This window comes from Cryptomeria japonica, chromosome 10 (assembly GCF_030272615.1).
Source record: "Cryptomeria japonica chromosome 10, Sugi_1.0, whole genome shotgun sequence".
NCBI lineage: Eukaryota > Viridiplantae > Streptophyta > Pinopsida > Cupressales > Cupressaceae > Cryptomeria > Cryptomeria japonica.
In genome coordinates, this window is record NC_081414.1 from 11,797,569 (window position 1) to 11,824,838 (window position 27,270).

Genomic DNA, 27,270 nt, shown 5'->3' on the forward strand with positions numbered 1-27,270 from the left:
GCACCAAAGGAAGAGGTTGAGAAACCCGAAAGGAGGAAGAAAGCCAAAGCTAATAGAGGGACTCAGACGTCAAAAAGGACTAGAAAGGAAAAGATCCCTATTAGAAGGCCAGAAGTCACTTCATCATCCAAGGACCCCAGTTTCGAGGATAGTATCAATCCAAGAAAGATCAGATGATATAGGACTATTGAACTTTAGGGAACTCGTTCGAAACCAATTTCGTCTAAACCTCAAGTCCCCTTTGTGTTTCCAGCAAAACACATCAAACCGCTAAGCTATCCTGCAGTCAAGACCTGACAACCGAAACATTGAGGTAATCCCCATTGATCAAATTAGTACAGCATTAGGGATTCTTAGCATTCTATTCTTAGCATTAGGATTCTTAGCATTCTATTCTGCATTGGCCGGATGAAGTTATAGCAATGCGATTTTAGCCACATCAACACTAGTCTCCCTTCGTCCTTGGCCACAATTTCCCTCACATCTGGCCTATAGTTGCGAGCAATTGCAGCAATCAGATCAATATTCAGAAAGACATTGGGGCCACCAACCTTCCCAAATTGAAACTCGAGATGTTGCATACAGGCACCCTGTCCTTATTGTAGCACCTTCTTCAGAGACTGAAACCCGAAGGCTCAATTATGGGGTCCCTTTACACACTTTGTATAATCAATCAAGAGTTCATTTGGTCTAGCACCAAGCTTGGATCTCTTTTGAGTTTCAGTTGATCCTAGAAGTTGTGCAATGATCTCCTCTGAGAATTTCCTCTTTCCTTGGCTAGAGGATTCAACCATCTTCTATGATTAGGGTTTTAGGCAGATAAACACAAACGACCTCTAGGGTTTCAAAATTGACACTTTGCAGACAAGAACCCCTTTGAATCCCTTGACAATGCAACAATTCAAAGAGCTAAAGCTCAAAATAACATATAGAGATCACAGAATGAGACACGTATGATTGTCACTGCACAAAACCTAGGGTAAAACCCTAATACTTGAAAATTCAAATTGCAGAAGATACACAGAGCGCAAGGGAATAATACAAGAGAATAGAAAAATCAAAGTGGAATGAATTGGATAAAAAATCTAGGCTTTAATGGTGAAATTGGATCATTTACTGCAGGGATGTATGTGTTAGGTTGGCGCGAAGTAGCCATTAATTTTCATATTTGAACGTTGCAGTTTTAACAGCTGATTCCCTCTCTCAGGCGACAGCAAATGAGAAAAGGACACGTAATTTTCTTTTTATATTTTATAAAATGGCCACTGCTTTAAAAACTTTCGGAGTTGTGGAGTTAGGCTATATGAGCAACTCTCTTTAGTTGTGCAATTGTGCACTCAATCTCGGCCGTCGATCTCTCCAGATGCAAGTGCACATTATCTTGGCTACACGGTGGACATGCGGGGTTGACAATTTCTGTCATGTCACATGATAAAAATGTGTCATAATTTGACTGGTCCACATGTGATCAGTCATCCTTGGTGGGGCCCTCGTGCCATGTTCACGGGCGGGGTTGCGGAGTTAGCTTGTGCGAGCATATTTCTTTAGTCGCGCAACTACGCGAGAATCCTGACCATTGATTCTGGAGAACTTGCACGACAAAGATAACAAGGTATAGGCCATGTTGATGGGATGGCTACTGCGCGGGGTCGGTCAACGCAATTACTTAAAAGGCATAAGTTTTAACTAAGATGACTGAGAATGGGCTGCAACAGGTCAACACAAAAATATAACAAAATAAAAGGAAAGATTTAGGCATCAACACTAGGGTTTAGGGTTTAAGGTGTTTTAGGGGTAAAGTATGGTCTCTCAGGCCCTTAAACCCAAACAACACTTGAGAATAGAGGCAAAAATTTCACATCCCAACAGGTTCCTATAATGTAGGATATTAAACTCCTATATAAATATTATGTGTATTGAATGAAATCATGGGATGAAATAATAGACTATATTATTTGTGTGCAACCTTTTTAAAACTTATAAATGGAATTCTTGTTTTTTTTTGTTTAAGCACAATTGTGAACTTTGCATGAATCCACCATGAATTTGACTAGGAAAATATCTTTCATCTCCGAAGCCAAATACTCATAGGGTTTTTGTCCTAGTGTTTGAAGTTGAAGTCGCAGTCCAAACTTTGCAAATGAGAAATAAAGTGTCCAAGATGTGAAAATGAGCTCCTTCATTCCTCTTTTATAACTTTTGAGAAGTTAAATTTTAAATTCACCTCTATTAAAATAATAATTTTTTTGGCCCACATAAAGTGACTTTAATTTATTTCTCCTTTTTGACTTAAGTCACTTTATAAAAATTAATTAAATACAAGTTGCACGCAACCTTAATTGAAGTCAATTTAATTTAATTAGTTAAATTATATTCTTTTTTAGTTCTCCAAATTAAGCTATAGGAATAAAATAGGCTAATGAAACTCTCCCGAACACCTAAGTCGAAGAACCTCACATTACAGCCTCTCTAGGATTTTCTCTTCCTAGAACTTTCTATTGTTAGCTGGTGTACTCTTGAGTCCCATTTACCTACTTTTGGTCATTTGTGGACATTAATATGATTTCTTCTTTTTATCTTTCTTGTGAAGGCAGGTTATGACTTTGCTAATTTTGTTATTGTTTTGGGGCTATGGAAAAGGAATGGAACCTCTCTGCAGATCTTGATTCAATTGAACTCCAAAATTTAACAATGCTTGATTTTTTTTGGAAAAGAGAGATTTTAGAATTGTATATTGACAATTTACCACTCTGACTGACTGCATATAACTCAGTTTCTTGATGATGCCCCTGATTTAATCCATTTTAAAAATTTTACACTTGTTTTTTACAGAAACTGAAATGCAAAGATATCTACTCCCAGATAACACATGATGTTTAGTTTATATTCTTTTTCACACTGGCTAAACTTTTTACAACCGAATTTTGAAAGGGGTTATGGAAAAAATGGCACAATATTTAAAGATAAATTCATTGGTTTAAATTCATTGGTTTATCATGTCCATTATTTCATAGGAATTTTTTAAATATAACTATCTGATTCAGGCATCAATAATCTCATTTAAATGATTGCAGTAATGTGGTTAAATTGGAAAATTTAAAGAATTATATGATCAGCAGAGAAGTTACATCGGTCTCAAATAGAATATCAAAACTCTTAGTGGTTTGAAATGGTATTGCTCTTTGGATTTGTTGTGCAGGTTTCTCGATCACTTGCGGCTTGTGAGGGAGCTCTTCTTGTTGTGGATGCTTCACAGGTAACATATGATTATATATATGTAGAATATTGGAGAAATAGATCCTCTATACATATTCTATGTATATACATGTGTGTGTGTGTGTGTGTGTGTGTGAACATCTGCGTGTGTTCAGAACATCAGGAAAAATCCTCCTTTTGTTGTTATTTAGTTTTCTTAGTTGTCTGCTGCATTAATGTCTTAGAAAACCATAATTGGGTGGAAAAATTTCACACCATAACTTTAAAGGTATGCCATCATGACTATCATATGCTTGTAAACTGTGCAGAAAAGATCCCAAGAACACCAAAAGTAGAGTTATCTTGAGATGCATGTATTGAGTCATTAGATATTTGTGCTAGTAACATCCTATGTTTTTTGGTGTCAAGTGTATTATTTTTGCAGTTTAGACGCAATGAATACTGATGCAATCGCTTTAATTCATTTTATTGTTGCCTCTTTTGCAGGGAGTGGAGGCTCAAACTCTTGCGAATGTTTATATGGCTTTGGAAAATAATCTAGAAATTATTCCAGTAAGATATTTGCTTATTTCATTCAAAGTAATTTTTGTTTGGAATCTGCCTTTTGCATTTTTCTACTCTGATATGGAAACATATTGAGATGCTGTAAACCTCTTAAACTACTATGCCTTCAGAATAAATGTAACTATTTGTTTTGCTTAATAGAATAAGTTGATTGGTTGCTAAATAGCTGATTTTGCCTGAAAGACAGTTCTTTTAGTTTTTTAGAGAAATGCACTACACATCAAAATTCAGAATATAAAATTACATCAGTTCTGCAATAAGGTTATTAAAGCACAATTAAAAGATTTTGACAATCAATACAAACCATAAATAATATATGAAAATGAAAACAACACCCAGTATTTGTAAGAAGTCAAGCCACACAATTAAGAAATGAGATTTTCCAAAATGAGACAACCTTGAGAAAGGAAGCAAAACTTTGTACTTAAAGAATAATAGCAAATCTTAGAAAGGTAGCCATTCACAATTCAACCTCCAAAGGATTCAAAGATACAAGATTATTGTCATGGCCCTGAACCTAATATCTCAATAAATTCAAAATCTGAAATTGTTTAACAAGAAAATTAAATAGATCGTGATGCAAGGACAAAACAGTAAGGTTTGGTCCTCTCTAATAAGCAGTTAGTCAAGTGTAAACAATTTGTTAAGGATGATTCATTAAGGCAACAATTAGTTAAGAAAAAGAGCAGCAATTACAGTCAAGGAGGAGATGCCACCCCTCATGGGAAAGGCTCCAACCAAATGTCACAACTTTCCAGCATAGAAGAAGGGAATAAAAACGAGAGTACAGGTATAAAAAAGAGAGTTCGGGAACCATCATCGACAATAAATAAAAACAATCCGATAACAGTATCCTCATCAACAAGCATCAAAAACACATTATCAGAAATCATCGAAATGCATCTTCAGGAATAGCAGCACCAGACCAGCAGCACGTCAGCAATCAACCATCACTTGGCAATCAATAAAATCACCCAAGTAGAACAGGTCCTTCAACAACAATCAGGTTACAGCATGCAGCATCGAGTCTAGCAATTAACATCAGATCAGACAAGGTCCTAACCAGTCAACAAATAAACAGCAGTGGGGAGTTTCCCATTACGTCCCATATTCGTTGGTATAAGTAATACTCTCATATATTTGTTAATTCATTATATATATATTGCTGATGCTTAAGTGTATGCTTCTATGGTAGAGAATAGATATGCATACTGCCTGAATTCCACCTTGTGAGAGAAGGGCCTGAGGTGTAAGAAGAGGGTGGCAAGCGGGCTTGCGAGTAGGCCGTCCTAGAAGGACCATTGCGGCTTATGACAGAGAGGGCACTTACAGAGTCAAGTGACCCCCTTACAACCTTCCCTTGACTCCACAAGATGGCAACTGTCTGGAAAGAAACGAGACATGGTTGGGGACAGCAGATACAAGCCGCCAATCAAGCAAGAGGGCTGTGGTAGACATCCACTATTGGGCTTAGACATCCACTATTAGGCTTGGTGTAGAAATGGCTTCGGGTAGACTCATCATGTCTCTTCCCCCAAACCCTAATGTGCTTGGTAGTATTGTGGATAATCTATGAATATAATGCGATTTGCCTAACCCTAATGATTAAGTATATATATGTATATTGCACATGTTGTCCATGTTGTGATGCAAGTTTCAAATCTAGGATCGCATTATTGAAGAAATATTATTTGGTAAGTGTTGTGCTCGCACATCCTCGCCTCTAGCCTGCTATGTGAGAGAGGTTGGTGTTTTGTGGCAAAGATTCAAGCTTGCTATGTGATGTCCCCAAACAAGACCCCGTCCAGTATTGTTAATATTAAGAAAGCTCCTTGTATTATCTTTATAAATAATATTAATATTCAAAGCCCATACAACGAATGTCAATGAAGAATATAGGTGATTGTATAAGGAAAGATAATTGTGCTTATAGATACCAAAAGGAAGACTTAATAAATCAAGGATAAGAAACGATGATAAAAATATAGAGAAGAAATAATTAAAGAATAGAAAGAATATGATATGTGGAATAATACATAATCGGTTTTCCAAGCATGAAGGGACATTATAGAAGACATTAATATCATGGAGATGTTGCCACGTATACAAACATATGCTTGCTGATAATAATCCAAAGAGAATAGGAAGACATCTTTCTGCCGTCAAGCACTGAACCTTGATAACTACTACAATTATATCTAATATATTTTATTATGCCAAGCAAAGGAGCGTGGAGCAATGGATATGGGAAGTAGTTATATGGGCTCTTTGACTGGTCAAATGAAGAAAGTATACATGGAAAATGGGAGATAAAAAGGGGACACTACCTTTAGACACTAATATATAAAATAGCCATGATATCGACAACAATGATATTGAAGAGGTGTATAAAAGAATCGATAAAAGTTTATGTTGTTCATAATCATTGAAGTACATTGTAAGCAATTACGATGAATTATCAGTAGCACAGGCCTCCTACCACCATCACGACACTCACGTGTTTCTAGATGAAGCGATTAAGAAAGAATCGACATTATCTTTGCAAAGGATGAGATCATGTAATATCCCAGTTATTTTTTTTTTGATTTTTGAGGCCAACAATGGTCATCAACAAGAAGATAACCCGTTAAGGTTAGAAATCATAAACTGAAACATGATGGGAAAGTAACCCTTCCACTTTCTGATCACCAAGTGCCCAATGTGGGAAGGTGAGAGGATACGGTGTTGAGGGGATCATTAGCTTAATTAATTGAAAACAATGCAATGCTTGGGCGGCAAGCCAGCCCCTTCCGCTTATCCAGCGGGAAAGCAAGAAAACTTGGCGGTGAACCAGCCAAGTGAGATACACAAAAATACGAATCACTCAACCGCAATATTTCAGCGGGAGGACTGCAATTACATAACAATCTCAACTCGACCGTTTATGCAGCGGGAGGACCATTACACTTAGATATCACTCGACCACTTATGCAGTGGGAGGACTGAAATTACAATTTGCTTGATAATAGGCGGCAAACCAGCCTCTTCCACTTTTCAGCGGGATGAGAATTACAAAATAGAACTGGTTAGTAGTACTACTACTTAACCTTACAAAAATAGAAGATATGAGAAGAGAGTATTGCTGATAATCCCAATAAGAACATGAATTTTCTGCTAATATCAAACTGCAGGCTGGAATTGCAAAACCAGCAGCCTAAGAAAACTCTAACAAGTTCACAACTCTCTCAATACACATCCAAATCACCCAAAACCAGTCCCAAACCCCACACTAGACTAACTGCAATGACAACCAACCAAAACCATGATACCATAACCCCCTTATTGATTTTGCATGCATCCCAATGCAAAACAGAAAACCACGCCTAGCTTAGAATTTCGATTTTGTCTAGGAAATTCAAAACTTAACTAAAAATGCCACAAACTTACAAAGTATATCGCCATTACTGGGAAGGATGAAAGAGCCAATACCCATAATGGTCAGCCGCTTCAACAGAGAGGTGTGATCGAAAATGCACTTCAGCCACAGCCAAACCAGCAAGTCCCCAAAAATTGTTCCAACACCAAAAATGACTATGACATGCTCTGAGAATGTAGGAGATAACAGCACACAGCTAGGTACTATGTTTCAAGTACGAAACCGGGAAGCACTAGGGAGACGCACTCCGAAGCCTTAAAGTTTTATCGCCAAACCGGGAGCATAACATTACAAATTTTCAAGATGCCCAGAATGGGAGCCCAAGGCTCTTATTTATAACTTTCACACCATCAAATTCAAATGCAAATTGCTTCAAACTCAACTCTCTTCATTTGTATTTCATTCCAACTCACGTGGCCCCCAAGAGTGGCGCCATCCTACAAGTCAACCCTCACGCCAAAAGCATGGACCACGATTTTCACTTGGCAAACATTAGAGATAAAAAAATAAAATAATATCTCTCCTAATAATTTTGACGTCCCCTTTTGAGACATAAATTTCGCCAAGCATTTAGGAAATAATAGGCATTAATCCCAAATTCAATAAATCAGTAGCAATTAATCAGATTAATTAAATATTAAACCTTAGGATAAGGAAATAATATTTAATTGTGTCACATATGACTCCCGTATTGATTACTGTCAAAACCAGGATGAAACTGAACCAGGAAGACCACTGAACTGTTGCAGGATCTGCCAGAAATAGAATTATGCCATACTGCCACTTACTAAAAATAGTAAGTCATGAACTAATGCTCTGAAAAGCATGATCTTCGCGCCCAGTGACAGAGCATGGAGAGCTCAGTAGGACAGTATCACCAAAATAGCCATTCCCTGACTTACTAAAAATAGTAAGTCTTCGCCTCATCAATGCTGGACCCTCATTATTCATTGCACCTAGCCTGCGGGTCTCAGGAATAGGCTAATGGACCACTGGAAGGGCATCAACAAGAAGGGGACATTACAGATCAGAAGTAAATATTGATAAAGATGGTTGAACTAATCACCGTTTAGTATGCTGCGATAAGATACAACTCTGTAACTACAAACAAATAGACAAGACTTTGAAGATGGGAGTTGAGAATGAGAAAGAGGTTATCGGGAGCTGCTTGGGTGGTAGCTTAAGGCTACGGTGAAGGAAAAACATTCTAATCTATACAATGATTATCATTGTTGATCGTGGTAACTAAGCTACTAGAGATTGCCGCTGATGGAAATAAAACATTTACGCCAAACATTACAAGGGACGGAAGCTTAAGTAAAGATTTCCGATTATTAAAGAGGTGCGTAACATTAGTATGAGTCAAATATTGGTGTCACCATGGTTAGACACTGGACACAACTCCCTTATTGGGTGCTATTACATACAATCAATAATTGTTTCGAGTGAAAGGGCATCAAACTATTAAGGAAAGATGATTATTAGTTTATGAGTGACCAAAACCTTAAATAAGAGACAATGATTAATACAAATTGTTTATTAAGTATCATATCAAAGGCTGCGATGTCACTTGAAATAATAATAATCCATTTACAAAGATCAGCGATTACTTATATATATAGAAGGGTGCGTTTAATAATACCAATCCATAATTGTTGTGTGATGGAGTCATTAAAATAATCATCATTAAATGAAGGAATCGTTAAGGATAAAGGAGGAGATGTATCTATACCACATGACTTTTCACTTCATAAAATACATATAAGAAGTCATTCAATCTGACCATGGGAGGGATCATTGATGGTTTTGGATATCATTTCTTATTGCAGTTTGAAAGGGCTCGTATGAGCAAGGCCGAAGGCCCAATATCGGGTGCATGAAGCCAAGGATTATTTAGATCAGACAGAGCTTGACATCGAGTGAACTTAGTGAGACAATAAAGATCTTTTGCATATTTATCAATCTTTCATGTCTGGGACAGCACGATAATTTTATCCTTATTATGTTGAGTAGACCAAATCATCTTGCACGTGTCTTAAAGCCATATTAACGATAGCAGCCATTCTGGTAATAGCAGCATATAAGTGATATCAATTATAGTTCATCATTTACAAGTGGTATCCACTTCTACTGTTATTTTCTTAAATACTATTTTTCTGAAACTTGTGGGAATAAGTCTCTTGTAATTGATTAATTGAGTTAATTGTTCCCTAATTCATAAAGGATACCAAAAAGGGGACATTACATGCTAACCCGTAAAATCCCGAAAATGAAACGTCTAAACGCCTAGAGCAATAAAAGCTCGGGCCTTTTACTGCAAATCACACAAAGAACAAAGTTTGACTTTGTCTTTTCACCCTTCAAAGCACGATAAAAATACGGATAAGGGCAAAATGAAATAGGAGTCGTGTGTTTTGGCCGAAGTAATCCCGACTTGCGTCAAAGGGCAAACAGATAAAAATCAACGATATGCTTGAAGTAGCCCCTGTTAAAATGCTGATAAAACCCCCTGACATTGTTTCCAGAAGCCTTCGAAACTAACACTTGAGATCAGAGAAAAAATGTTAAAGTTCTTGTGTTTCGAAATGAAACGCTTTTGTATTCACTGAGGAATCCTGTGCTCTCCCAATGCCGAGAAAATACCGATAGGGTTAAGTCAAAGTGCGGAGTGCGTTTGAGGGCCTGAGTTCGATGATTTTGGAGGTCAAATCGCTTTGCCTATCATTGTGTTTGTTAAAGCCTCTGAAAGCCCTGATCAAAATGCCGAGCCAAGGCAAAAACTGTTGGAATAGTTGTCGTTGATGTCAAAGGGATTCATTGTTGTATGGAAAAGATCTATCATTGATGTCAAGTAACTACATTACATCATCATATCAGACAATAGCAAAGGATAAAGAAAAGCATTATTTGAATAGTCAATTAAATAGTAAACTTGAAGAAGTTTTGATAAGATTGAAACTACATGAACCTACAGATGACAACACATGTAAGTAATCAAAGTGGCAGTGATGAAGCAAGATAAAAGTACTCAAAAAGGAGTATCTCATATCTAAATGTCCTTTTCTTGCCGTGAGGTCATGCTTAGTATCGATTCCTTCTCAAACATAAGATTTGTATTCCAAGCATGAACATCATATTCAGTGGATCTATTACTCGTAAATTTTTGTGTTGATAACAGCAAACAAAGGTTATATAGTAATTGATACCACAATTACTCAAAAGATATAAAAGATATGAAAGATATTGATATCACAATTGAGATGGCAGTGACTATACATATCAAGGGTAGTCCGGTGAGAATAAAGACAGTAATTCGAATTGGAATGGTAGAAAATACAAAGGGCTATGATTGGTTATGAATACCGATAAGGATAGTGACTTAGAAGCATAAGAAATACTATAGATAATGATCTCTTTGTCTAAACATCAGCGAGTACATTTGACAGACAAGAGACATAATGGAATAGCGATTGGCAAATTAAAGACGTCTAATTAACGAAGTATTAGAGACAGCGATTCATAAAAGATGAAGTTGTCAAGACAAGTCAGCATACACGTCAGAAAGATATATGAATTAATACTTGTCAAAACAACGATTAATACTTGTCAAAACAACGATATATGAATTAAGTGTGCAGCGAATATCCTATGATTACGCATCATCATTTACACAGCATCGACTTTGTTAAGGAAAAATAATATATTTATCAATTCTATGAAGTCAACAACCAGCGATGATATTGGAGGATATATCTGCAGTTCATAGATTAAAAGATAATTACCAAAACAGACATAACAAAACAGTGTGTTATGATGCACAGCAATGATAGCAATGCTGGTAAATATCAAAGCGATTAAAGTCTTTCAAGACAAAGAAGGGAAGAACGTATTGATAGATTGCCGAGCAATACAATAGTGGCAGTATAATTATCAAATCTGTGATCTCTCATGAAGACATTGACTTACATAATAGAAAAAACATTTGTTAGTGGCAAACAATAATCATAGATAACATATACATGATGCAAAGCAGCAATAACAGATACAGTTTTCAAAAACAGCGACTTAAAGATTGTTCACTAAAAGAAACAAAGATCATTGATCTGTTCTAAGACAGCGATATGACTATGCAATGACAGAGATTACTCATGATTGGTCCGTTCTTGCATGTGACAAGACACGGTAATGTTTAAAGAAGCATTTGAAGTAATCTGTACGATCTGTGTTGAGCAAGTATCACAATGGGGATAATAATCAATGTAAAGACAGTGAACACCCACTATTGAATGAAGGAGGTAGCGATTAGTCATTGATATAACAATTTATGAATACACAGCGATCCAAGTCAAAGCCAAGGATCGGTAACCAGACTATTATGACAGCAACTCAATAATCATCGTTTATGTTTAATGTTTGTCAAAGACAGCGATTTCATAACACAAGGACGGTTTAATAAAAGTGAAAAGGTTAATCCACGTAAGCAATGTTTGAAGAAAAGTCATGCCGGACGACAAGTTCGATCAAAGACAATCATGTAATGACACAGATAGAAGCAGCGATTTTATTAAAAATATTTTTAATAAAGCAAAGTTACGATTTTTAGAGGTTGTGATTTATGTGGCCAAATGGTGCGATCCACTAAGAAGAAAATTTTATTAAGTTAAAGAAAAAAGGAGAGGTTTAGTTTAGAAACGACGTGACTCATGAAGAAAGTTAACATGAAGAGTTGTCTCTCTTCATAAAGAAAATTGAAGATATAAAAGGAACAAAAATGAGAAGTAAGAGTGTGTTGTGTGTACTATGTGAAATAAATAAAAGAAAATTCAGTTTCTAAGTAGAGAAGATTTATTACAACAGATGTGAATAAATGAGGTCGTGGAAGAAGTGAGAGATATGTGTGGAGTGTGGAAATTATATTGAATTAAGAGAAGCCTATGTATGAAGATTATATCAGAGTCAAGAAGGAGGTTATGAGGAATTTACAGCAGAATTAAAGAAGAGTACGTGGAAATTGTATTATTCTGATTTGTTACAGAAGAGCAGAAATAAACATGAAGAATATTTCAGACTTATGAAGGGTCACCTTTATTGGTGAAGAGACTTTTTGAACAGATTTGTGAAAATTTAATGAGCATATTTGTGGATACTTTATGAGCAGATTAGGGCAGACTTAAGAAGCATGTTGGAGCAGACTTATAGGATATATAAAATAGAGTATTGTGAGAAGTATGAAAAGATTTATAAAGTTTAGTGAAGATATCGTAATCAGTCTTGTCACAGATTTATTGTTAGCATTATAACAGTTTGTAGAAGGAAGTTTGAGAAGAATAGAATCCATCATCCGTTGTTATAGCAACATTATCAAGGTGGAAAATCAGATTTATGTGTAGTGGGTTGGTACTCACAGAATTCTGAAGTGGGAGTTGGTGCTTTCAGTGGGTTGGTGCTCACAAATGTAGAAGTGGGAGTTGGTGCTTCTAGTGGGTTGGTGCTCACATAATTAGGTTGGGGGGTTGGTGCTTCCAGTGGTTTGGTGCTCACAAAATCAGATTGGGGAGCTGGTGCTTCCAGTGGGTTGGTGCTCACAAACAGACTTAGGGGTTGGTGTTTTCCCTTACGGGTGTGAGTGTGTGTTTAGTGCATTGTAGATAACCAGAATATGACAATATACATAGAGATGCAGACAAATAGATGAACTCAATACTGCATTCTTATTGATAACATGTGCCAGTACATCAGATAACATCAAGCCCGTACTATCCTACCTCAAACTGGAAACAAGGACGACTATATAGGTGTCGACACGGTTACCCGGTGTCAACTCTCGGCAATCGTTAGTTAACCGTCGACCTTTAACACACAAATTAACACATACGTAATTACCCGACAACATCATCCCCCCCAAAAAAGAAGGGTCGTTTCCAGACGACATACAACCAAAATGGGAATGATGTAACATATAAAACAAAAGGAACTCAATACAAAGGGGGTATAGAGGGCGTCCCTGATGAAGAAGGCACGGGTGGTGGTGTAGTGGTGGAAGCCAATCGCTCACGCAGCTCGTACACCTGCTTAGTCCTCTTCAGATCTCGTTTTGCCACCATCTGCCTCTCCATGGCAGTCTTAACCATATAGGCTGCCTCCAACACCTTCTCCTTCGTGTCGATGCTCTCCAATGCACTAGCTAATCGAGTCTCTAATAGAGCTCTGGATGCTCTCTCCTCCTCCAACTGCGTCTCCATCCTCGCCCTGGTTGCCCTTTCCTCCTCCAACTGCGTACCCAAGGCAGACTTATGTGCTACCAGAACGTCCGTCGCTGCCTGAGCCTGTGCCAATGCAGCCTCAACCTCCTGAAACCTAGCAGCCATCTCCTCCCGAGCCGTCATTGCTGCTACGCGCAAGGCCTTAGCGGTGGATGCCATATGTTGTGTCCTCCTGAGTTCATAGTAGCCTTCTCGGAAGGCCTACTCCACCTATCTCAATAAGGACTGCATCTGGGTCTCTCCAACTCCCTCAGTGAGGCGCCAAGCCTCTAGCATCCCCAGGTTCTCCGTCAAAGGACATCCGCCAAGCTCAAAACACCTCACAAACTCTTCTCTGCATCTAGTGATGACAAAAGTCAACAATCTTTCCATCCGTTCTACCACCGCGACATCCTCCTGGAGTTTCGCAGAGGTCACAAGCCGCTGAGCTCTTAGAGTCATATCGGCAATGAACCGCTCAAACTCTCCCAAATCCTGCCGTACTCCAACTGTCACCCCCTCATCTCTGTGAGGACTCATCACTACATCCGTGGGGGGCGAATAAGCCCGCTGAAGCTCCCTACTATTTGGAGAACTCTCTCCCTCGAGATCAATAACATCTAGAGAATGCATCTCCCTGTCTGGAGATAGAGAAGCCTCGCCTATAGGTGGCACGTGTGTGAGCTGATAGCGGCTCAACCAGGCACTGAGGCCATCCTGGAATGCGCATGTCTCCACCATTTCCTCCTCTATATGACTTGGCACATCCTGTTGAATGGAGGCCCCCGCACCCTCCAAGATACCCGACTGCTCTACGGAGTCCACCACAAAGACTGCAATAGTAATAGAATCGGTCCCTGGTGTGGTCTCGGCCCTCGGTGGTGTCATAGTGATTGTCACCTGAGATTGCCCAAAACCAGGTACTGGCACGGTGGTGACTGTACTGACTGTCCCCAATGAATGTGGCACCGCCAACTAGCAAGTCACTGGTAGGCGTGCTGGTGCAAACTCGACCATAGCCGAACTCGATGTTGGAGCAGTGCTTACTGGTGAGGATCCTTCGACGCCAGCGAATTCCATTACTTCCTCATCCGGCAACTGGTCACCCCCTCTACCTGCCAACCAGAAACTCTCTCCGCTCACCTGGGAGGTGTTGGCGGATTCCTCCTCGCCACTATTAGCATCCTCCTCATCCGCGTCAGACTCCTCCGTCTCCGATTTCGTTTCTGACATGGCGGGCTTCTTCCGTTTCTTGCACAAATGTGCTTCAGGGCCATGTGTCAAAACATCCAAATGCGACCAGTAAAATATAGGTGGCTGGTCAGGTGCAACACGACCCTGTGGCTCCAATGGCTGGGAGCCTGGGGTAATCTACGTGCAAACTGCATCAAGAAATAGCCTGATGGCGTGATGTGGCATGTAGAATTTCTTATACTGGAGGGTCATGAATTCCTCCATCCTATTTGCCTACAATGATACCCAATCGTACACCACTCCATTGCGCAGCCTATTCATTAAGACAATTTGTGCAATAGCTATATCAAACGTACGATTGGCTCCTTTAAGGCGACTCTTCACCACGGACAACAAGCATCTCCATACTCCCTTCGCCAAAAATGATTTCTTGACCCCCCTTCCCTTACCAACACTTTTGAGGCTATCCTTTTTTGCTTGTGTGAGGTTATCCCGCAACATCAACTGTAGCAAGGTGGCACGGACATCTGGAGTGATTTTCTGCGAAGTATCAATTTTTTTTTCCCTTCACTCCAGGTATCCCAAAAACCCTTGTGAACTCGCTTGCCGTGAAGGAAACAGTTATCTGCTGATGCTAGTATTCAAATATGGACTGGCGGCGGTGTCTATCATAGGTGCCAATTATGGCAGGCAAAACTACCTCAAAATCTTTTATACAAAAAACTGGCATTTGTATAGCCCAATGTACCTGCGCCTGGCGGAGATGTTTCTTCATTGGGTTGTCATGAGATGTCTTCGTCCACCAATTCCTACAATCTAGTCCATTAAGACCTTCAAGCACGATGTTGTCCACTGTTACCTCTTCCTTCTCCTTTGCCGACTGGGTCTTCGGACGATTTTTCTTGCTTTTCTGAGTGCTGCTCATCCTCAGGTTACCTGCAACACGCACACCTGATGGCAAAAATCTCTTGCCTGTGTCCTTACTTGATTCAACGATTCTTCTCCCTGCTTGTAACTTTCCTTCTAACGGTTGCAACCGTTTTCTCCAATCCACCTTATTTCTGTTTGTGTCCATTGAACCGAGATTAATCACTTAATCTGGTTTTATTGCTCTTTAATCTCCTTGCACGTGCCTCTGGTACAGTCCAGTCTTTTCTAACTCCCCACCGTACGGACTTGTCTCTTCTTGTCTGCACTGTCCCCACAAACCGTACGAACTTGTCTTGTTGGCTGTAAAGTTTATGTTTTGGCAATATAGATTTCCTGCTTCGATTGTACGGTCTCTTTTGTGTACGACCATGCTTTTTTTTTCTTTTTCTAAATTTGTGTCTGTACGGCTTACTGTTCTTTTCCGTATGACCGTACGACTGTGCCTTTTTAATTCAATAAACTTTTGTCCTTACGACCCTTTCTATACGACCTTACTGTTCTTTTCCGTACGACTGTGCTTTTCTTTTTAAATTTTTTTTTTTAATTTGCTCACTCAGTTGGTATTGACCTCTTCCTGTCGAGCATCCACAATTTAATTGCTCCATTGGTATTGACCTCGCGCACCATGAAGGGACCTAGGCATCGTACTTTAAATTTTCTGGGCTTGATTTCGTTCTGCCCGTTAAATTTCAACACTAATTGCCCCAGAGTAAATCTCATTCGCCTAAGATGCTTGTCGTGCCAAACCTTCCGTCTTTGTTGGGCCGCCTCTGTGGCCCATTGTGCCATCATTCACCGTTCTTCCAACTTGTTCAAGGCGTACAACCTCTACCTTAGGCTTTCCATGTCACCCAGCCGATTCTAGATGGCAATCCGAAGACTTGGCACCATGAACTCCACCGGCACCACGGCTTCTTGTCCGTACATCAACTGAAAAGGGGTCTGGCCGGTGGTCACTTTATATGTTGTTCGGTAGGCCCAGAGTATCGATGGTAGTCGTTCCTCCCAATCATCTTTTTCGACCCCACACGACTTATAAACAACAAACACTTATTTTATTGGCTCCCTCGGCTTGCCTGTTCGCTCGAGGGTAATAGGGGCTTGACAGGGAGTGGAAAATTTTAAACTCTGTGGTTAGGAGTCCGATGATGTGGTTTACGAAGTGGCCCCCCCAATCGCTCGTCAGCTGGAAAGGAATTCCATATTGGGTGATGATCTGTTCATAGATAAACTTTGCAGTGCTGATTGCTGAGTTATCTGGGAGAGCTCGTGCCTCGACCCACTTTGTTAAGTACTCTGTCGCTGCCACGATGTATCTACATCGACGCGCTCTACTTGGCTTTAGGGGTCCGATGAAATCTAGCCCCCATCGTTCGAATAGCTCTTGCACCTGCGGTGGGTTGAGTAGCATGACATCCCTCTTAAGTGGCCTTCCGGCCCATTGGCACGTATCACAACTAATTACCCATTCTTGAGCATCGTTATAAAGTGTCGGCCACCAAAATCCTGCCAACAACACTTTCCTGGCTGTTGTATCCGACCCCATATGTCCAACTGTCGACCCTTTGCGTGCTTCACTCAAGACGCCTTGAACCTCTTCTTCTACAACACAACGTTGTAGGACTTGGTTAGGTCCCATTTAATACAAGAGGCCATTGATTAATTGAAACATCCTGCTATGGAGCACCAGCTTCCTCCTTTCTCCTGGCGGCATCTTCTGAGGAAACTATGATGTTGAAAGGTACTCCCCCATGCTGGTGTACCAAGCAGGCAAGACAACAATTTGAAATAGATGAGCATCCAGAAAGTCTTCGTTGACTCCCTTGGCCGGCTCGCTAGACCTGATCCTTGACAATTGATCAACGATCACATGGCTTTTCCTGGGTCGGACAATGATATTGAATGTAAACTCTTGCAGGAGGAGTAACCATCGGCTGATCCGTCCTTGGATGATCGGCTTGTTGACCAAGTACATCAATGCCTAGTGGTCCACATAAAATATAAATGGTGTTGCCAAAAGATAGTGCTGGAATTTCTGGACCGAATACACCATCCCCAGGGCTTCTCTTTCCGTGGTGCTGTAGTTCTTTTCGGCCTTTGACAGCAACCGACTCGCAAAGTAAACCGGGTGGTCCAATCCGTGGTCCCCAACTTGTGTCAATGTGGCTCCAATTGCAAAGTTGGATGCGTCCACGTGGACATGGAACTCCTTGTCCCATTTCGGGTACGTAAGAAATGGCACACCCACTAGTCGTGTCTTTAGTTCTTGAAATGCTTCTTCCTGCGCCGTTCCTCACGCGTACAGTTCTCTTCTCCGTGTCAATTTGTCTACTGGGTACGACACTCAAGCGAAGTTCTTGATGAATCCCTACAGTACCCAATGTGTCTAAGAAAGGACTTCACTCCAGTGACATCTGCTGGTGCCTCCATTTCCACGATCACCCGAACCTTGTCCGAGTCGGTTTTTTAGTCCATCCCTGCATACAATGTGTCCCAGTAACTTCCCTTGGGGGACCATGAATCCACACTTTTTGGGATTTAGTGCCAGTCGTGCCCTCCTACATCTTTCCATGCATTCCCCGAGAGCCGCTAAATGTGCATCCTGTGTGCTGTAAATTGACTAGTCGTGTAAGAAAGCCTTGAAGTTGCCCATCGACATTTTGTCAAATATGTGGAGGATTATTCTTTGAAAGGTTGCTGGCGCATTGCATAGGCCGAAGGGCATTCTGTTATATGCATAGACGCCATCTTCCACCACGAAGGTTGTCTTCAACTTATCCTCCTCTGCGATGAATAACTGGTTATAATCGAAAAATTTGTCCATAAACGAGTATATTTCGTGCCCGGCCACTTCCTCCAGAATGTGTCGGTGAATGGTATAGGGAACGAGTCCTTGATAGTGACTGCATTGAGGCACTTGAAGTCGACATAGATTCTGATCTGATTAGCCTCTTTCTTTAGGGATATCACTATCGGGGATACCCACTCGCTGGTTTGCACCTTAAAAATGATCCCCGCTTCGAGCATACGCTCAATCTCGTCATTTACCCTTGCCGCATATTTCTTGTTCATCCCTTACGACCTTTTCCGTACAGGTACGACTCCTGGTACCAAAGGAATCCGGTGTACACATAGTTTTGGTGGTACGCTCTTCAAGTCTTTATAGCTCCATGCAAACACGTCCTTATATTCCATGAAAATTTTAAATGCGGTAGCTTTTAATACAGGGTTCCAATTGTCACCTACCAGAATATTCTTAGGCGTAGCTTCTTCACCGAGGTTCGTGGCTTTACGGAAGGCTCCTCGTACCAAATGGGTTTTGCCATGTCAAACTCATGTGCTGGTGCTTCATTTACGGGTGTATCCCCTTCGGTGTACTCTCTGTACGCTGGAGGGAACTTGTTCTCCTCTGGCTCCTCTATCTGGAGCATGTTACATTGGAACAACTCATAATCCTCCATCTGCCAATGGAAGAGTTCATTCAATGAGCATATGTCGCCCTCTTAGCAACTGTCCAGTTCAAATACTCCTTCGTTATTTGGTTTCATGTTGTCTCTGCCTTCGTAGGAATCCCACTCCCATCTGTTTAAGTCTTCTGAATCAGAGTCCGATGCGAGCTCGTCGGTGATGGCCTGGTTCATGTGGTCAATGACATACTTCTGTCCATCTTTCTCCATGAAGAGGGTGTTCTTCTTCCAATTGTGATTCACCTCTGCTTTGACCAGCCACCCTCTCCCTAAGATGGCGTCATAGCCCTTCTTCTTAAGTGGAATCACCACAAAATCTAGGACAAATGGTTGTGTTCCGATCGTCACTTGTGCCATAAGCGTTCCCAGGGGTTTTATCCCATGTTGGTCCACGCCAAGCAAGTTAAAAGTTGGTGGCCATAGTGTCGGTTTTCCAACCTTCTTCCAGGTTTCTTCAGGAAGGACATTTGCCCCAAAGCCGCCATCTACAATGGTGTTTGTTAGGATGGTCCCGAGTATACCCATTTCCACGACTACTCGATGTCGACCGTTGTTCAATGTCAGGATCAAGGGGTCTGTTGCCGACCCGCTAGAGGCATCCGTAGCCTAGATTATCCGACTCTGCGCGGTTATTTATATTGAACGCAAGAGTGTCGTACATAGCTGAGGCATTGTTTCCAGAAGGTCCTTCACTTTTACGAGTACTTCTATCTGCAGCATTTGCTTCAGAATATTTTCCTCTGCCTCCGAGCAGGAGGTACTTGCCACCTTGTAGGTGTCCCTCTGTTGTGTCATCATCTCTTTCTCCACTTGGGCTTTCGCCTCCTGTGTTCGTTGTTTCTCCGTACATGGGTCAGGGTAGGTGACTTTCTTCGTCTTCGACCTTGTGAGAGCCAACACCGGCTCCTCCGTCCCCGTTCCCTCGATGTTTAGTGGGTTGACCCCAGATTTTGGGTAGTTTCCGTTGTCATGATCTCCTGGTCCACACCACTTACACAACTTTTGCGGGGTTTCTTCTGTTGTGCAGTCTCTGGCGAAGTGCCCCCACTGGTTGTAGGCCTTACACTGGATCATTGGTCGCCCTTTTGCGTTGCACTGGATCCGGCTCCGATTGTCATTGTTTTTTCCTCCCCGCTGGTTGTTCCAGTACCTGCCAGATGATGCATTGTTATTGGTGGGCTGGGACGTGCCTGCTATTGTGGACGTTGACGGCTGCTCTTGTGTAAAGAGGATTTGTTGATTCCTCGTCTTCATATTATAAGGGCATTCCTTCTTCGAATGTCCCATTATTTGGGAAATGTCATAGTAGGCCTTCTTCGGGCAAGAACCTTCGTGTGCCCGTCAGTTCTGCATTCAGTACACCATAAATCGCCTTCCTCGGTTTTGCTCGTGCTCCCCTTCATTGTTTTAAATTCTTTCATCATTCGCTCCATGGCTTTCTGGAGCGCCTGGACCTTCTTGCTGGATTCCCTGCCGCTGCTACTTTCTTCCGAGGAGTTGTCTTTGTCGGACGAGGATTTGTCCTTCTTCTTTTTAGATGTTTTATGTTCAATCTCTAGGTCCATGACCCTTTTGTACGCATTGTTGTATGATGTGGGCGGTACAATCTTCATTTTTTTTCGAAGGGAAGGCCTCAATCCTTCCACAAACCATCTCTTCTTCAGCTCGTCTGCTGGTTGGCTATTCATCTTCCCCAACAACTCTTTCAGCCTTTGGCCATACGCACGCACCGTCTCGTTTTTGCCTTGTTTCTCTTGTAGATTTTGGCCACAGTTTCATTATCGTCTTGTAGTAGCCGAAACTCTGCTTGAAATTCTTTTTGTAAGTTATCCCATGTAGTCACCTTTTGTTTATCTATGTTGGAGTACCAATCAATGGCTATTCCCCTCAGTGTGGTCGGAAATTGCAGCACCCACTCAGCCTGGTCCACCACCCCATTGGCGGACCAGATGGTCTCACATGTACGGTAATGTCGTACGGGGTCTTCCTTTCCGTCCCCCGCGAACTTTGGCAATTTTTGTCTGTTTGCCATCACACTTCTTTGTTGCATGATGCCTGCGCCTCCCGAACCTGACCCTCCAGAGGTTGGTCTTCTAGAAACTGGTGCATTGGTTCCTACTACGTGACTCTGACTTTTAGGATTGGATGCCGCCGAGCCAAACAAATTGCTTCTCGTACCATGCCCCTGTGTCCCTCAGGCACCTTCGGCCGCACTAGTATCCCCGACCTCTCTGTTCTCGGTTTCGGTCCCCTTCTCCCTTCTCGTCTCGTTTCCCCTAAATGGTGTGTACGGATCGACCGCATTCCCGTCACCGATCTCCTCCAACGTGAGGGACAAATCCCTCAACCGTTTCCTGGTGGTGTCGATTAGCACCGCATCTTGGCCCTTGCCAGAGCCATTGCTGCCGTTTCTGCGGCTTCCTTCCTTGGCAATCCTCTTGAATCTTCTTCTTCGTTCTGCTTGTTGTTCGAGAATTAATGCTCGTTGGTCGGTTTCAGAGTCCCATACGGATTCTTTTTTGTTTTTGTCCTTATTTAGCAGATTGGGCATTAATTCTAAATTCTCCTTATGAAATAGAACAAGACATCATATTAAAAAGAACACTTTTATTAATTCATCCCTTATATATAATGTATGTCCCCCTTCCTGTTTTTGAGCCTTTCGTCCTCGCCTTGTTGAGTTTTGCGCAGAGTGTCTCGCGTCCTTTCGAGCGAGTCCGCGACTGGTCCGTAAAGTGATGATGTCAAAGAAAAGAGCCGATGAATCCATCAGGCTAGTCTAGCCCTCGGGCATGAATGCCAAGAGTTTGTTCGAAATTTTGAAAATCGCCTTTAATAGGCGTAAGGTGATAGAAATTGGCGAAGCCCGCCAAGTAAGAGCAGTGCGTCTAAAGGTGGCACGAGGACCCAAAGTCGCCGTTTTTTGCACAAGGGCTATGAGGTAGATTGCATAAGGTTTGTCTCCGCGATGTTTGTGATGATTTTCGCCTGCTGGTGAAGGAGCGAATTTCCTGGCCAAAATGCCGAGGTTGTGAAACTTGCCCAAATGCTTTAGAGTTCCGAAGCCTCCAAAATCCAAAATTGGTAGAATCTGGCGAAATTGGCCTAAATTCCAAAATTTTGTTTAAGTTCCCAAAATTGCCTTATGGGCCGAATTTCGGACCCAGAGGCCAAAATGTTAAAACTTCACAAGGTTGAAAGACTGCTAAAATCGCCCAGGGGGCCGAATTTCGGACCCTGGGGCGAAATTTCCAGAATTCAAAGTTTCCCAAATGGTCCGAAAATGCTTTTTAATGTTGCAACAAGCCCCTTATGGTCCGAATTTCACTTAAAACCCCAATTTCGGAACCTGGGGCCGAAATTCGAAGTTTTGTCTAAATTTGCAAAAAGCATTCAAAGTCCGAAATTTGTAAAAAAATTTGCAAAATGTGTCCAATGGTCCGGATTTCGCTTAAAACATCAATTTTGGACCCTAGGGTTAAATTTGAAAATGTGGAGAAGTTGCAAAAAGCCCCTGGAGCCTCGAAATCCACTTAAGTCCCCCAATTTCGGACCCTGGGGCCGAATTTTAGAAAAGATAAAGTTGCGAAAACACCTAAACACTCCAGAATTTGTGAAATTGGCCTAGAGGTCCGAAGTTTTTTAAAGTTGCGAAAAAGCGTTCAAGGTCCAAAATTCATTGAATTTGTGAGAAATTCGTTGAATTTGTGAGAAATTCGTTCAAGGTCAGAAATTTACCTTGAGTTTGCAAAAAGGTGGCTAGGGTCCGAAGTTTTAAAGGAATTTGCAAAGCATGTTAATGGTCCGAAATTCGTAGAAGTTACGAAACATGCGCTAGGGTCCGAAACATATTACCCTAAAAATCGCAAAACGCCTTAGAACGTGAAATCCCAAACATTGTAGACGTCCGAAACACTTCCAAGTTTGCGAGAAGAGGCATTGAAGGTCCGAAATTGATAAAGGCATTAAAATTCATCCAAATACTCCGAAATCGCCAAGGACGCGAAAATCGCGAGGGATGCAACAGCTGCGAAGTTTGTGTAACTTGTAGAAGGCGCCCAATGGTCCGAAGTTCGTCCCTAGGGTTTTAGAAAACGCAGTTTGAAATTTGCAGAATAGCGCCAATGCTCTGGATTTCGCCATAAACTTCAAAACTGCAACGCGAAGAAGCAATGCAAGAAATTCGAAGATTGAAGATAAAACGCAGTTGAAATTCCAAAGTCCCCTACTTCTCCGAAATTCATCAGAAAGCAGATGAGAGTTAGGATTTTATAATTTGCAGGAGCTCTTCAAAACTCCAGAGTCACGTTGTAAGAAGCTTTCAAAATGCCATAAACCCCTCCATATTGGCAAAGTTTGTGTAAGAAAGGGATCGCGGAATGATTTGAAAGATAGAGCCAAGAAGCACGATTTGCATTCAAGGTAAAACACTGCATAAACTATTCCAAATCATTCAAGTTCAGATTACCAATTGCCCAAGGTAAAAACGTTTAAAAATGATAAAGTCTTTCCCATCCAACAGCCGTGAAAATTTGAATCAAGGAGATAACCGTTGGAATTCGAAACTTTGCAGAATTGTCCATTTGTCTTTATGCAGCAAGGTCAGGCAATTTCCTCGCCATCCGTTTTCGTCAAGTAAGTACGCTTTGTCTTTCTTGATCGTCTGAAATGCTTATAAATCAAATAGACATATGTGCGAAATCTGATTAAAATGCTTAAATTTTCAAAATCTGCATCTTTTTCGCTTGTAAAACGTTGTGCAAAGCAGTCAAAATTAAAAATTTGCTCCTAAGGTTTAACCAGAAATTGCATTTTCAAACTTAGGAGAATTTTTTGAGCTCTGTCCCTTTTGTTTGAAAATAAATCCAAAATGCCTAAGTGTAAGTTCGCGATCAAAAGCTTCATGAATACTTTGGTTTAAAATCAATCAAGCTTTTAGCTAGAAATGTCGCTCCATGCCCAATCTTAATTTTGAATTAATCCTTGAATGCTGGAGTATTCTCTATCTAACCTGCCTTACTTCTTTGTGTATCGCCTCGTAATCCGTGTTTGGTTGTGCAGGATAAATGCCTAAATCGGCGGTAGAATCATCAAAGACGCCCGCTGCAGCCGAGACATCGCGAGCACCCAAATCAGATATCCCACGCAAAGTTGAAAGGATGAAATACCAGTATCAAAGAGGAGGATTGAGGGAGTCAAAAGTTCAGAGCATCTGGGACAATATCGATGATACCGACCTAGGCCATATTGACATTCAGGACTTCAGGAATTGGGTCTTCTCCCCTAACGCATATGGCAAGCCTAGACAGATGGTGGAAAGTGGCATCGCCCAGGTGGCGGGATTTCCTCTAGTAGTACAAAACTATGAGTTAGTGGTAGAGGCCGCCCGACACTATCAGCCAAATTCCAGATTGGTGCTCCTTGAGAACATGACCATTGCCAACTTCACTCCTGAGGGCATCGGCGACGCATTCGACATTCCCTTCCCAAACAATCCCACAGCCACAATCATAGATGAAGCACAAGGGGCATATGACATGAATCCGGCCCGATGCAAAGCACTGATCAACGAAGAGTGGTACAAGGAGAGAAGGCTTCCAAGCGCCAGAATTGTGAAAAAGACCCCAAGAAATGATTTTCATAACGAGCATGGGGATATGGTCACATTACTTAGCCGAGTTATGGGACTTCCTAAATCCAACTACTTTGAAGAGTTGATGTTCTATTTCACAGAGCAAGTCTTCGCTGGGAAGTCTAAGTTTGACTGGGCCCAGATCATAAGCGACAACATCCACACTCAGCTGATAGAGCTTGAAACAAAGAAATACTTCACTATGACCTCTTATCTGGTCTACATGTTCGCCAAGAACCAGCCGCTGCCAGGTTTGATAATGAAAGGTGAAATCGGGAATGGGCCTGGTCAGGTAAAGGTCTATGATTGTTACCCGTAGCTGCATTACCAAGATATTGCTCAGAGGGAAAAGAGCAGCCCAACTTATGCAGTTGGCCAATATGAGCGCGTCAATGACACCTTCACAATGCGCCTGGTCAGGCTAATCCAGGTTGGATTACACATAAGGCTCTCAAAGCAAGCTGCTATTCTAGTACAGAGGTATGGAGCTTGGTTCATTCAGTTCCCAAGGTTCTCTTATATCCGAATAGCGGGCTTTGATGGTGCCCCTCTCTGACTTCCACGGTACCCAATCGACAAAATAATTCTTATGGACCTCGCAAGGCAGTCACGTCCGGCTGGCATCTTACTCAGAGAAAGCAAGCAGGGTGGATTCGCATTCCCCATGGTCATAGGCAATCAGGATGTCCACCTGAAGACTCCCACCCTAGCAGAGGAATCCCTCGCAGAGCTGGCCTCTTATGGTCTACAGGACCATTTTCCGAGAAAATATTTCGATCACGATAATCTGGCGAAGAGAGCCTATGGCAGGGGGTACAGAGCAAAAGAATCAGTTGAAGACTATTGGAAGAATTGCTCTGATGACTATGAGGTCCAGAGACGTGAATATTCTAGGCTGAGTGTGCAGCAAATGCGGCTCTTTGAATACCGTCGGGTCCCAGATCAACTCACAGATTTAGGGAATTGCCTCCAGGTCCGAGAATTTGAGGCGGTAAGGCACCTTTTGCCAGGCGTTGATTGGTCCCAAGACCCAATCACTGATTTTGAGGCAGTCATGGCAGCCCCAGCAAGATACACAAACCAATGGTTACATCAGCAGATTGAGAGGCTAATCCATGAGGGAGTCCAGTTCACTTACCACCTAATGGGCAGCGTCGATTCTCAGTCTTCCGAGGATGAAGGAACGTCCAGTGCACCCAGAGAAGAAATTGAGAAACCTGCGAAGAGAAAGAAGGCTAAGGCTTGCAGAGGGACTCGGACGTCCAAGAGAACGAGAAGGGAAAAGATTCCTATAAGGAGACCAGAGGTCACTTCATCGTCAAAGGACCCCAGTTCGTCCGATGATGTATTGGAATTAGATTATATACTTGCTCCGCCTTCTCAAAGTGACATTGATGCGTTTGGAACTGATGATCCTCCCGTGCCCGACATGCTAGAAGCTGAGCTAAGAGCCCTTGAATCAACCGAACCGGGCAACCAAATTGAAGAAGGAGAGATTCCATCCATCCAAGGGATCGAAGTGCATGAACCCACGCAACAAAGTCGCCATGAGTTGCTGCTCCACAATACGGCCAACGATGACTCTACCGTTGAAGGAGAGCAAAGGACAGAGGAGACTCGCGAGCTTGAAAGGACTGAAGAGCAACCATCACACGAAGGCGCTAGACAATTGTTCGGTGAAGTAGGAGAAAATTCAGCTGCAAGCAAGGAGCTTGGCACCTCTTCCACCCCTCCAGTAGCAGAACAACTGCAAATCGGTGACAAGTCGGCTGAAAACCTTAAGGAACAGAATGCAGACTTAACCTTATCGTCAACCCAGACAGTGCCTCAAGAGTGGTTGATTGCCAGAGCCCAGCGCAAGGCCGCCACCAAACCGTCTATTGATCTAGAGGACATTTTCTCGCGCATAGACCAAACGAAAGCTAAGGGGAAGAAAAAGCCTAAGGCATATTCTAGAGTGACCAAAGACGAGCAAAGGAACCACACTCTTCACATTGCCGCCCCGCTTGTAGACAAGCCAACATATCAGATCACACTGGCAGATTATAGCATCACAACTGTCCCCATTGGACGAAGCACTAAGGAGCAAGAAAAAGAATAATTCAAAGATTCAGTGCAGAATATACTCAGGCAGCTTGAAGAGATAACAGCTGAAAAGAACATGTATCGGGCTCGTGCTGAGCAGGCTGAGGGATACATCAATCAGCTCCTGAGGCCATTACACAATGCTTCCGAATCCCATATTCCCCTGATGGCATTGGCGCAAAGGACCACAACAGAATTTGAAGGAGTGCGGGACACTACAAAGGCTATTAGGGAATGGATGCAGGGCATCAAAGAGAGAGGGGAGCGAATCTTCGGGGATCTGCGCAAAATGGCCCTCCACAGGGAAGCTATTGTTATCAAAATGTGTAAACTGAAGAAAGAATGCTATAATATTCATGAGGTGATGGCAAAGACTTTGCCCCTTGTTCGGGCTTTATTCTGGACCTGTTCTCGGATTCCTGTTGCTAATGCTATTTTGAATCCTTATAGTATCAATACCTTCAAAGACTGGTATTGGACTCTCAACATGAAGGACGACATGAGGGATAGTATCGACAAAATGCA

General features: G+C 41.9%; 1 protein-coding gene across 3 annotated transcripts in view; it reads left to right on the forward strand.

The window, feature by feature from the left end:
• Window positions 1-27,270, forward strand: part of LOC131069371 (translation factor GUF1 homolog, chloroplastic) — a 291,243-nt gene that overhangs the window by 49,824 nt on the left and 214,149 nt on the right. For all 3 annotated transcript variants that reach the window (XM_058004741.2, XM_058004742.2, XM_058004740.2), the window contains 2 exons: window positions 3,200-3,256; window positions 3,703-3,768. In XM_058004741.2, coding sequence (XP_057860724.2) covers window positions 3,200-3,256; window positions 3,703-3,768 — 123 coding nt within the window. The remainder of the gene's footprint in view (window positions 1-3,199; window positions 3,257-3,702; window positions 3,769-27,270) is intronic.